The sequence below is a fragment of the Sphaeramia orbicularis genome, chromosome 8 (genome assembly GCF_902148855.1).
Source record: "Sphaeramia orbicularis chromosome 8, fSphaOr1.1, whole genome shotgun sequence".
Taxonomy (NCBI): Eukaryota; Metazoa; Chordata; class Actinopteri; order Kurtiformes; family Apogonidae; genus Sphaeramia; species Sphaeramia orbicularis.
In genome coordinates this window covers 54,038,707-54,052,434 of record NC_043964.1, presented here as the reverse complement: position 1 = coordinate 54,052,434, position 13,728 = coordinate 54,038,707, and the positions used below count along the sequence as shown (strand labels likewise).

The window sequence follows — 13,728 nt, the reverse complement described above, 5'->3', positions numbered from 1 at the left end:
TTTCATTGTAATGTGAGTTAAGATTGGACAATAATAGTGACTGTTTTACTGATGTTCATCAAGCATTTTTAATTTAGGCTAAACTTGTTTGTTTTAATCAAAGACCTTTAAAATGTTTGGTAAATATGTGTTTTCTTTGCTTAGGTTCTCACATCAGACTGGTTGCTCCTGGTTCTACTCGGTGCTCTGGTAGGGTTGAGGTCTTCCATGGTGGTACCTGGGGAACAGTCTGTGATGATGGATGGGACTTAAATGATGCTCAGGTGGTTTGTAGACAGATGAACTGTGGGTCGGCAGTGCGTGCCCTAGGCTCCGCCCGCTTTGGTCGAGGTTCTGGTCCAACCTGGCTCGATGATGTGGACTGTTCAGGAAGTGAGAGTTCTCTGACTGAGTGTCCACACCCAGGATTTGGAACAGAGGACTGTGAACACGATGAGGACGCTGGTGTCATTTGTTCAGGTGAGAAATCCTTTTCCACTGTTGTCCATAAAGTTGGAATACAATACTTGGACCTTTCCTCATGAGATGCTTGTGTCGATGTGGTTGATTCTGAACAGATCAAGTGGAGCTGGGACTCAGTATGTGATCACCACCTGGTTAAAGATGATTAGTGACTGTATGAATAGGAACAAGAGGTTTTGCTGTTTTCACATCTAGAATTTGTGTGGATGCTATGTGCCTCCTGTTCCTATTCCTGATGTCTTTTGGTATATTTATATTTACATGTTTATGTTTCTATCTAAGTTGGGGGTGGGACTTATGTTTAGAAGGACAGTAAAAATGTACACACTGTATGATGCATCCATGTCATGATGTTGAAAATCCACAAATAAAATTATAATAAAAGTTCTGAACAGAACTGGTGACAAAGGGCAGCACTGGTGGAGTCCAACCCTCACCGGGAACAGGTCCGACTTACTGTCGGCTACGTGGACCAGGCTGGCACTCCTTTAGTACATGGATTGAACGGCCGCTAACAAGAGGCCATCCACCCTGTACTCCTGGAGCACCCCCCACAGGATCCCCCTGGGGACAAGGTCGTAAACCTACTCCAGATCCACAAAACACATGTGGACTGGATGGGTAAACTCCCATGCCCCCTCCAGCACCCTTGCAAGGGTAAAGAGCTGGTCCACGGTTCCAGGTCCAGGATGAAAACCACACTGCTCCTCCTTGATCTGAGGTTCAGCTATCGCAGGGATTAAAGTTCTCCGTCACCACGACGGATTTCCGTCAAATGGAGAAATTGAGGGGGAAAAAAGTCATATTGAAGTAACTTCCCCATGTGTTTCGTGGAGTCCGGTCAGCACCGTGATCCTGTCCTGGGTCTGCTGTCCTGGGTCTGCTGTCCTGGGTCTGCTGTCCTGGGTCTGCAGGTGTTGAACACAGGCACAGGGGGCTGATAGGTTTAACAGTGATGATAAGAAGATGACTTCTTTATTTTTTTGTCGGGAGGACAGATTGATGACTATTTATCTTTGGAAGGAAACGCTGCTCATTCTGTGCCTCAGAAACACATGGACAAGTTCAGCTTTACCGAAGTTCAGCCTCCAGACGCTAACTTTACTTCAGTGCTAACAAGTAGCTTTCATTATGAAAGAACCACAGCGAAAAGGGAAGAAAACAGAACTGATCTACATGGACCTTCATGTTTGGGTTCATAGCTTATCTCCTCTTGCCGGTATATGACTAGTGTTTGTGTTTGTGTGTATGTGCCCTTCCCGTGCGTGCGGCTGTGCGCGCCACGGCCTTACGCGGTTACGCGCCCGACTGCATAAGTGCTTTATTTGGACCCGTTTAGCATCTTATTTCTATCTGTGTGGTACAGTACCAAGATAAAATTGAATGAATGAGTAACACCCTTGGTATTTGCAGTGCCAAAAAGCAGAAAAAATAAAAGATTAGTTGGTTAGGGTTACATTTACACAGACATTTTCCCCAAAATTCATGTGCTGTTGGAGTTGGAGTTATGTTTTAGGAGTTCCTAAATTGTTAAATAAAAAGTTTTTCACTCATTTTTTGCAGTAAGGTTTTCTTCTAGTTATTATTTTCACTTGCTTCAAAGGTTTTCATACCCTTTAAAATTAACCAGAGAGCACCAAAATTGACCTGAAGCTTTAAAAATTTTCTGGGTGAGGACCCCCAGACCCCCACTGATACCACTCATGACATTTTTTCTATCCATGTTACTAATCTTCTACACCTGTACACTCTCCCATTCAGTGTGTTTTACAGTATTGCCAAATTTGACTATATAAACTTGTACGCTATAGTAGTATTGGATTGCATCATTTTTAATAGTGGCCAATGATTTTGACCAGAAGAAAATTTTCAGTCAGATGAAAAATTTTTGCTTTAATCCCTGAGCTTCTCCTGTACCCTGGTGTAGACCTTACCAGGGAGGCTGAGGAGTGGGATCCCCCTATAGTTGGAACACACCCTCTGGTCCCCTTTCTTAAAGATGGGGACCACCACCCCGGTTTGCCACTCCAAAGGCACCGCCCCTGATGTCCATACAATGTTGCAGAGGTGTGTCAGCCACGATGTTCCTATAACATCCAGAGCCTTGAGATGCCCAGGGTGGATCTCATCAACTCCCCAGCTCCACCGATGCAGAGTAGTTCCACTACCTCTGCAACTTCTGCCCCGAAGAGTGGTCCATCTGTCTCCTGGTCTCTCAGCTCTGTTTCCTCCATGTGTTCCTCCATGTGTTGGTGGGATTGAAGAGCTCCTCAAAGTATTCCTTCCACTGCCTGACTACATGCTCAGTTAAAATTATCATAATCATCATGTTTTCAATTTTGTCTTGGTCAGCTTTTAAATGACTAGATGAGATAGTGATTTTTAATTAAACCAACATAGATAATTATGGCTTGAACAGGACAGGTGGTACAGTCATTAGTACAGGTGCCTCCTAACAAGAAGGTTGTGGGTTCGACTCCAACACCAGTCATTACTAATGAGATGTAATAACAGATGTGAATTAACCAAACTAGTAAACATCCGTCTACACCAGGGGTGTCCAGTCCTGGTCCTCTAGAGTTACTATCCTGCATGTTTTAAGCCTATCATCAAGCTCTGCAGAAGTCTGAGAATGACCGTCAGGTGTGCTGGAACAGGGATCCATCTAAAACATGCAGGATAGTAGCTCTGGAGGACCAGGACTGGACAGCCCTGGTCTACATCATGCAATTTTTAATTCAGCTGGATTAATTTTTTTTTTTTTTTTTTCAAACGTAAAAACAAAGATTGGAAAATAACTGACTGTTTTACTGGTGTTAATCAGACATTTTTAATTTAGGCTATACTTGTTTGTTTTAGTCAAAGACCTTTAAAATGTTTGGTAAATATCTGTTTTCTTTGCTTAGGATCTCACATCAGACTGGTTGGTCCTGGTTCTACTCGGTGCTCTGGTACAGTTGAGGTCTTCCATGGTGGTACCTGGGGAACAGTCTGTGATGATGGATGGGACTTAAATGATGCTCAGGTGGTTTGTAGACAGCTGAACTGTGGGACGGCGCTGAGTGCCCTAGGCTCCGCCCACTTTGGTCCAGGTTCTGATCCAATCTGGCTCCATGATGTGGCCTGTTCAGGAAGTGAGAGTTATCTGACTGAGTGTCAACACCCAGGATTTGGAACAGAGGACTGTGAACACAATGAGGACGCTGGTGTCATTTGTTCAGGTGAGAAATCCTTTTCCACTGTTGTGCATAAAGTTGGAATACAATACTTGGACCTTTCCTCATGAGATGCTTGTGCCGATGTGGTTGATTGTGAACAGATCAAGTGGAGCTGGGACTCAGTATGTGATCACCACCTGGTTAAAGATGATTAGTGACTGTATGAATAGGAACAAGAGGTTTTGTTGTTTTCACATCTAGAATTTGTGTGGATGCTATGTGCCTCCTGTTCATATTCCTGATGTCTTTGGGTATATTTATATTTATATTTACATGTTTATGTTTCTATCTAAGTTGGGGGTGGGACTTATGTTTAGAAGGACAGTAAAAATGTACACACTGTATGATGCATCCATGTTATGATGTTGAAAATCCACGAATAAAATTATAATGAAAGTTCTGAACAGAACTGGTGACAAAGGGCAGCACTGGTGGAGTCCAACCCTCACCGGGAACAGGTCCGACTTACTGTCGGCTACGTGGACCAGGCTGGCACTCCTTTAGTACATGGACTGAACGGCCACTAACAAGAGGCCATCCACCCTGTACTCCTGGAGCACCCCCCACAGGATCCCCCTGGGGACACAGTCGTAAACCTACTCCAGATCCACAAAACACACGTGGACTGGATGGGTAAACTCCCATGCCCCCCCCAGCACCCTAGCAAGGGTAAAGAACTGGTCCACGGTTCCACGTCCAGGATGAAAACTGCACTGCTTCTCCTGGATCTGAGGTTCAGCTATCGACCGTACCCTCTTCTCCTGTACCCTGGTGTAGACCTTACCGGGGAGGCTGAGGAGTGGGATCCCCCTATAGTTGGAACACACCCTCTGGTCCCCATTCTTAAAGATGGGGACCACCACCCCGGTTTGCCACTCCAAAGGCACCGCCCCTGATGTCCACACAATGTTGCAGAGGTGTGTAAGCCATGACATTCTTATAACATCCAGAGCCTTGAGATACCCAGGATGGATCTCATCAACTCCCTAGGCTCCACTGATGCAGAGTAGTTCCACTACCTCTGCAACTTCTGCCCTGAAGAGTGGTCCATCTGTCTCCTGGTCTCTCAGCTCTGTTTCCTCCATGTGTTCCTCCATGTGTTGGTGGGATTGAGGAGCTCCTCAAAGTATTCCTTCTACCGCCCGACTACATGCTCAGTTAAAATTATTATCATTATCATCATGTTTTCAATTTTGTCTTGGTCAGCTTTTAAATGACTAGGTGAGATAGTGATTTTTAAAGAAATAAAAAAACATAGATGATTCTGGCTTGAACAGGACAGGTGGTACAGTCATTAGTACAGGTGCCTCCTAACAAGAAGGTTGTGGGTTCGACTCCAACACCAGTCATGACTGATAAGATGTAATAACAGATCTGAATTAACCAAACTAGTAAACATCCATCTACACCAGGGGTGTCCAGTCCTGGTCCTCTAGAGCTACTATCCTGCATGTTTTAAGCCTATCATCAAGCTCTGCAGAAGTCTGAGAACGACCGTCAGGTGTGCTGGAACAGGGATCCATCTAAAACATGCAGGATAGTAGCTCTGGAGGACCAGGACTGGACAGCCCTGGTCTAAATCATGCAGTTTTTAATTCAGATGGATTACTTTTTTTTTTTTTTGTTCAAACAACTTAAAAACAAGTTCAACTAATGAACAAATCTGTGTCCAAAAACAAAGACAGACGTAGACACGAGAAAGGATATTTCATTGAGACAACACAACGTACGTTAACAGAACAAGTTCTGTTTTTTCATTTAACATAAAAATTGAAGGCAGCCCTTTTACTCATATTTTTACGTTGAAACAAGAAGTTCTGTTTTACAGTATGTGTGTGTTTCACTGTAATGTGAGTTAAGAGTGGAAAATAATAGTGACTGTTTAACTGATGTTAAACATTTTTAATTTAGGCTAAACTTGTTTGTTTTAATCAAAGACCTTTAAAATGTTTGGTAAATATGTGTTTTCTTTGCTTAGGTTCTCAGATCAGACTGGCTGGTCCTGGTTCTACTCGGTGCTCTGGTAGGGTTGAGGTCTTCCATGGTGGTACCTGGGGAACAGTCTGTGATGATGGATGGGACTTAAATGATGCTCAGGTGGTTTGTAGACAGCTGAACTGTGGGACGGCAGTGCGTGCCCCAGGCTCCGCCCACTTTGGTCCAGGTTCTGACCCAACCTGGCTCGATGATGTGGCCTGTTCAGGAAATGAGAGTTCTCTGACTGAGTGTCCACACCCAGGATTTGGAACAGAGGACTGTGAACACGATGAGGACGCTGGTGTCATTTGTTCAGGTGAGAAATCCTTTTCCACTGTTGTGCATAAAGTTGGGTGTGGTTGCTGGTTCTTGGGGCCCTCTTTGTGGGTCCCTGGTCCTTGGAGGGGGTGCGGTTGTGGTTCCATGTCTGTGTTCTTCAGTCTCAGTCTCTTTCCTTGTTCTCTCTCTTTCCTCTGATGCAGTCACTCTGTCACAGCAGATTCATGTGAACAGCTGATGTTGGCTGGATTTGGTTCTGGTGTTATTTGGGCAGTTGTTCTTTATGATATTATGTTGATGTTTTCTTTTCTTACATTCATCTTTTAATAGGTCTTATTTATTTTATTTTGTTACAGTTTGTTTTGTTTGTTTTCTTTCTTTCTTTCTCTTCTGCCCAGTTTTACTCAGTTCTGGTTCTAGTTATTGTTTCCATTATAATTATCACCATGGTTGTTATTGTTGGTATTGTTGATATTTTCTTGTGAGGATCTTCGCCACCTTTTTCTTCCTTTTTCTCCCCCCTTCACCCTTCCACTTTTAACCCTTAAAGACCCAAATGTCCTCCTTTAACCGAAACCATCTACTGATCTAAACTGTTTAATTCCTGTTAATCCACTAATCCTATCAATCCATTTCAATAATTGGTGTCAAATACAGTTCTTCATCTTTTCATGGTCATCAGATATGACCATATTTGGACGTTCAGAGGCCCCGTAGTTACTGTAGAAACACTGTCATCTTCAACATTGATTCTCCAGTCAAACCCATGGAGTTGGATCAATGCCAGTGGATTGACACACTGGGGTTTTTAGCTTATAGGCCGAGAGGCCGTAAGCTATTGTCGTCATGCGGCGTCCGGCGGCGTCTGTCATCGTTGTCTGTCATCATTGTCTGTTGTCGTTGTCGTCTGTCGTCATCTGTCGTCTGTTACAAAACTTTCAATCGTCTTCTTCTCCAAAACTACATTTCCGATTTACTTCAAACTTGGTATACAGCATCTTCATAATGATGTCAACAAAAATTAGTGAAATTATTTGAATCCGGATCTGATTCTGGATTTGGTGCAACTTTGAAAAATTTCCCCATTGTAAGAGATAGGAAGTGGATGGATGCAATAACTCAGTAAATATAAATGATATCAAGTGCAAATTTCTACAGTACAGCCCTGATGGGGAGATGACCAAAACATAATGGCCACATGCTGATCAAGATCTTCTTCTGGATCTGGGACCTTTCAGAAAATTTAATATGGGCTCTTATGCGGACAAAAATTCACGTCTTCTTCTCCGAAACTATAGTTCTGATTGACTTCTGTTGAAATGATACATCTTCTGATGCTAAGCCAGGGCGCATCATCAGTGATGTATCCTAAGGTCATCGGGTGTTTCAGGTCTCACAAACATCAGACACCCTCACTCAGGCAACCCTACTGAGGTTGATCAGGCCTCAGCATGTGCCCTGGCAGCTCACCCACAGATCGGCTCTCTTTATCCAGAGCCATCTAGAGGCTTTCTCTGCTGCCTCTGTGCTGTTTGATATGGCTCTCATCCTCCTTATGAATGTGATGCCAAGTGCAGTGTAGGTCCTGCAGAGAGACTGGCCTGCAAATCCCCTGCACTCTACTTCCACAGACAAGCACCTGGCTTTCCAGCCTGGTCTGTGGCAGTCGCTGACCAAGTTCTGATACTTCTCTCTTATGCTGGTATGCCTCCTCCATCCGCTCTTCCCATGGCACCATTAGCTCCAGCATGACTACATTCTTTGTTGACTCTGACACCAAAACGATGTCAGGTCGAAGGGTGGTTTTAGCTACATGCTGGGGAAACTTCAGTTGCCCTCCTAGGTCCGCTGCCAGCTGCCAGTCCTGTGTGGTGTTGAGAAGTCCTGGTGTTTCAGAGGCAGCTCTTGGCTTCTCTCCTGCTCTAATGAAGCTGATGGTATGCTTCATGGGTTGGGCCCGCCGAGAGGTGGCAACAGCACTGCAAATGGTGTCCGCATTGGTCTTGAGCACCTGGTCATGCTGCCAGCGGTAACGAACTTGGTATACAGCTTCTTTATGATGATGTCAACACAAGGTATTGAAATTATTTCGATCCGGATCTGATTCTGGATTTGGTGCCTCTTTGAAAAATTCTCCCATTATAAGAGATAGGAAGTGGATTGATCCAATAAATCAGTATCAGTGATATCAAGTTGGAATTGGAATTTTTTACAGATCTGATTGGAATATGACCAAAACATGGGCTATTTCTGTAATAGAAAAAATACACAGAACTGGGTGAGAATAAATGGCATCTGGATACATTTCCCAACGCTTTTAATTTTGCTGGTAAGCTACAGGGCCATTGGTCCTATTTTTTTATTAAATATGTTAAATAATAAATAAAATGAACAAAAAAGTACTAAAATATCAAGTGACATGAAAAAATATGCATTTTTTTTTTTTTTGAAATTACGTAAACAAATAAATAAATAAATAAAATAAGCAAGAAAATAGATACAGTGATCAATAAGTGGAAAAAAAATTAATAACAAATGGACAGAAATAATCAGCAACATGAACAAAATAAGCTTCAAATTGAATAAAATTGAATAAAAACTAATAAACCCACGCAGCTTGATCAGTGCCAGTGGATGGACACACTGGGTTTCTGTTCAGTTCAGGACAGATTGGACTGAAAAAGACACTGTTTATTCAGTTTGATCTGTTTTTATAGAAGAACCTTTGAATTTATTCTGAGCTTTAATGAACACAGAGGATTATATTCTAATAAATGCTGGTAAATTGCTTCAGAAACACAACAGTGTTTGTGTGTAAGTGATCCTGCGCAACCTAAATGTGTCAGTTTCATCTTGTCGTCGTTCATCTGCTGCTGTTCAATCATGTCATATATTTGGATTTGAACCTTCATCTGTGTCTCATGTGCTGCTCTGGTATTTAGACGACTGTTACATGCCTGAGGGCATGAATATGGATATGTGTGTGTGTTTCTCCTCCCCTTTTGTTTTCAGGTCAGGGATGGCCTGGTTGTCGGGGTGTGACCATAGCTCTGGGTCCTCCTCCGGGGCTGTACCTGAAGGGGCCGGCTCAGGTGAAGGAAGGAGGAGCGGACCAATCCTGATCAGCCACAGCAACTATAAATTCACCCCTGCCTCCCTGTCTGTGGCTGCTCTTGTCTGTCCATGCTTGGTCAGAGCCATTTTGCTTTTGTGTTCTACCTGTGTTCTCCTGTGGTGAGTTGAGTTGGGTTTAGTTAAGATGGGGTACCCTATACACTGCACTGAGTCTTGTTTTATGTTATATACACTAGATTAGCTGGTTGGTGCCACCCTCTGTATTTTTATTTTGGGACTAGTAAGGAGGTAGATGTTTTTTTTTGTCCCACCAGTTTCTTTTGGTAGTGCAGGAGTCACCAGTTAGTTTGGTTTTGTTTTACTGAGTTTTGATTTACTTTGGTACCACCTTGTCCAACTGCACTCACCCGGAATACTTTGTTTCGTTTTTGTAAAAACCTTGTTTAAAGAAAGCAGCCGTGAATAAACTGGCTTTATTTTAAACCTTTTTCGTTGTATGCTTTTGGAGACTGAAGAGGTGTGACACCCCTCCCTCTCCTGGACACCTTTATATTGGGAGGGGGTGTAACAACGACATTTGTCAAAGTCAAAGCACAAACACAGTTCAGACAGATTTAGATCCAACCTGATCAGCCTCAGTTTCCTGTTTCTTCACTCATGTGGACATGTTTGATTTGTCATCAGAATCTTGTCCTGTTTTCATGGCTGTCCTTTGTGTTTTTCCTGCAGGGCTCCTGTCTGAAAACAACAGCACTGCAACAGGTAAGAAATGCACAAAGGAGGGATGGGAACTGGGCTGAAGCTGAACATCCTGGTTCAGGTGGTTTTCATCTGAACAAACTGGAGCCAATGCAGAGGATTCAGGAAGGATGGGTTTACAGAAGCTCCACTGAGCACGCTCAGCTCCTGTTCCTGACATTTGGACAAGTGTGGCTTTAAAGATCCACAAGTGAAGGAAACACTGACAAACAGGAGCAGACTGAGCCATTCAATTCACTGACTGAATGAATGAGGGATGAACTGAGTCCGTTTGGACACAAAATCTGTCAGTGGGACTGAAAACACTGTTCACACATGGAAACCATATGTGCTCAATAATCCAGTCCATGTGGTCCAGATGGGCTGGGCTGGTTCTGGACTGGACTCTGACTGGTCTGTCTTATTTCTACAGAGTCGGTCCACTTCAGGTTGGTGGGAGGAGCCAGTCGTTGTCATGGTGACCTGGAGATGAAACGACAGGATGGAAACTGGAAACCAGTGGAAGGGTTTAACTGGTACAGGAAGTTAGGAAACAGAGTTTGTGCAGAACTGGACTGTGGATCTGCAGTTTCAGTGAGAGACAGATGGACTCGTTCAAGTATAGATAATTGGAGGATCAGATCAGACTGTGTTGAATCTGAACTGAGGAACTGTTTTACATCTGAGACATATCTGTCTTCATTCCTGGAGCTGAATTGTTCAGGTAAGAGCATTAACACTGAAGCCTAACCCTTCCACTGTCACTGTGGGCTCCAGACTCTGTGGACTCTCAGATCTGGGTCGGTCCAAGACTTCAACTCACATTTAATGTCAACTCACACAAACTGATCAATACAATCAATCAATGTTTATTTATAGAACATTTTTCATACAGCAAAAATGTAGCACATATAAAAAATCTGTAACACTGACACACAGATACACTAAATCACACAAGTCCACCGATCCGGCAAGAGGCAAGCACATGGGTTACATTTCCTTCAGGAAATGTATGGAAGTCTAGTATAAATATACAACATGAAACAGATCAAACAGAAGCATTAGTTAAAGCCAAATTCAAAGGTGGGTGTTGAGCCTGGTTTTCAAATGTCTCCATTCTCTGCGGCCCTCAGGTTCTCCTCAGGTTCTCCTCAGGTTGTTCCATAAGGGAGGGGCTTAATGCTGTAGTGATGAAAGCGTTCCGGTTTTTGCCAGAAATCCTTTTTTTTTTTCTTTTTCAGAAACTGAGCATATGTTCCGGTAAATTAACTCTTTCCTCGCCAATGGCGAGATTTTCCGTCAATCTGTGTTGTCACTGTTATACTGTAGTTGAAACTGTTGTGGATCGTGTGAATCACTTTCCTTAGTCCAAAAACAAACAATTAAGCAGCTTTTTGGGAAAAATGAAGGACTGGGTGTAAAGTTTTTGCATTGGAATCACCGTTTCCCATAGCAACGCATACAGCGCCAGTCACTCTGAATGAGGAAATGCCGACTGCAGGAACCGCGTGCAGTTTCAAACACCTTAAAGATGATTATGGAGACAGAGTCCAACAATTCAATGTATGATGGAGCTACAGAAGAACCATTTAGACAGAGTAACGCAGAAATAGAAGGTGAGGGAGACGGACACGGGAGAACGGAGCGGCAAGGATCCAACACGGAGGATTGGGGGGGGGGGGGGGGCACGGAGCAACACGGAGACAATGACAGGAGGAAGACAAAAGAGACATTTATAGTGGGCATTCAAGGAGAAGGCAGACAACCAGACGTGGGACAAGACAAAGGACGCCTAGTCTGCATCTGTTAGACAGTGTGAGTTCAGATTCAGACTGTGGACACTGAACAGATTCAACACAGTTGTGGTTCAGCTCCATAATGTCAGCGGGGACACAGGTAAGACACTGTTTGATTTGGCTTTTGTATGATATAAATAAATATATATATTCATACAGAGATAAATAACTAGATGTCCATATAATTATTTACAGATCAAACGCAGAAGGTGGTTCAACAGGAGGACCTGGTCAAACAGGAGGATGTGGTGCAGCCAAGGAAAGGCCAGAAATCTACAATATTTAGTGCATTTGTTTCTTTTTTTTTTTCTCGAAAATGAGAAACATTAAAGTGTTTATATCAAAAAGCTAAACTAATATGTGATAGACTTATAACTGATGTATGTAAATGTGTAATGTTTCTAAGGAACCTGGTGCTTTAGAAGATGTTTTGTCTACAGTTTGGTGTGGATTCCTCTAACATTTTGTGGAATGATGGGATATCTTAGAGCTGTTTGTTATTATTAGGGACCGAGCAGAAAGGTGAGGCCCTCTCACTCACGAAGTGAGAGGCCTTGCCTTGAAAGCAAGGCCCTATTGTTTTTTGTTTGTTTTTATATTATTATTTTTCTGTGACGCTTTAAACTGGAATTTGACCCCCTAAACATGCTCAAAAACTTACCAAATTTGGCACACATGTCAGGTCTGGCGAAAAATTTGATAAAATGTAAAAATTAACCCCATAAGTGCCAAAATGGGCTCTCTAGCGCCACCTATGTGAAAAAAAAACCATAATGGCTCTCGTGGCCAGTAGGAATGTCGTAGAGACATGAAACCAACGACAAAATGTTTGTTGGATGAAGCACTACAAATGATATGCTTACACCCATGACCTATCTCCAACAGGAAGTTCGCAACATGCCTTTCAAAATAAAATTTCTAAAACTAACTCGTCTGATACCGTTTGTCGTATTGACTTCTAAATAGCACCAATAGATAGAGGGAACCCTTCTCAAAAAAGTGATCTCGCAACTTTTTCAGAACTGCCATAGTTTTTTTTTTTTTTTAATAAGCCTGGAAAAATGCGAAGTTTGGAACTCAATTTTTCACTTTGGACTTTTTCCCCACGTTATATATCTATACGTTTAGGGGACTCTCCACAACTCTCACATGCAAAAATTTTTGAGATAGGATGTACAGTTATTGATTTATTACAGTTTGTTTATTTTCATACTTTTTCCACTTTAAACTACCATTTGACCCCATCAACATGCTCAAAAACTCAACAAAGTTGGTATACATGTCATGGCTGTTGAACACTTTCATACAATATCAAAATTAACCCCTTGGGTGCCAAAATGGACTCCGTAGCGCCACCTACGTAGTAAATAACACACAAAAACTGCACTAGCAGCCAGTAGGAATCTCACAGACACATGAAACAAATGCCAAAATGTTGGTCTGATTGAGCCTGACAAATCATACAGGGTGGGGAAGCAAAATTTACAATGAACATTTAGTTGTTTTTTCTCAGCAGGCACTACGTCAATTGTTTTGAAACCAAACATATATTGATGTCATAATCATACCTAACACTATTATCCATACCTTTTCAGAAACTTTTGCCCGTATGAGTAATCAGGAAAGCAAACGTCAAAGAGTGTGTGATTTGCTGAATGCACTCGTCACACCAAAGGAGATTTCCAAAATAGTTGGAGTGTCCATAAAGACTGTTTATAATGTAAAGAAGAGAATGACTATGAGCAAAACTATTACCAGAAAGTCTGGAAGTGGAGGAAGCAACAAAAAATGTACTAAAGCTTTTATTAAAGCTCTCAAATCCAAAATCTTAAAGGATCCAACCAAATCCATGAGAAAAATGGCAATTGAACTTGAGGTAGACAACAAGACCGTTAGAAATGCAGTAAAATATGATTTGAAGATTTAAATTCTCATAACTTTCAATAAACTAATTGGTCATACACTGTCTTTCAATCCCTGCCTCCAAATATTGTAAATTTTGCTTCCCCACCCTGTACACCGACACCCATGAGCTAACTCCAACAGGAAGTTGGCAATTTGCCTTTCAAAGTGTCTCTATGTTCTTGCGACTACTGCTTATTCATTTCTGACTTTTTTCACACAAGTTGTACATCATTAAATTCCCACAAGTCTGCAGAATCCTAAAGTGAAAGAATTTTTGA

At 42.4% G+C, this 13,728-nt stretch overlaps 1 protein-coding gene across 1 annotated transcript in view; it reads left to right on the top strand.

The window, feature by feature from the left end:
* Positions 1-13,728, top strand: part of LOC115424888 (deleted in malignant brain tumors 1 protein-like) — an 88,952-nt gene that overhangs the window by 12,522 nt on the left and 62,702 nt on the right. The window contains exons 7-9 of the mRNA XM_030142284.1: positions 145-459; positions 3,369-3,683; positions 5,659-5,973. Coding sequence (XP_029998144.1) covers positions 145-459; positions 3,369-3,683; positions 5,659-5,973 — 945 coding nt within the window. The remainder of the gene's footprint in view (positions 1-144; positions 460-3,368; positions 3,684-5,658; positions 5,974-13,728) is intronic.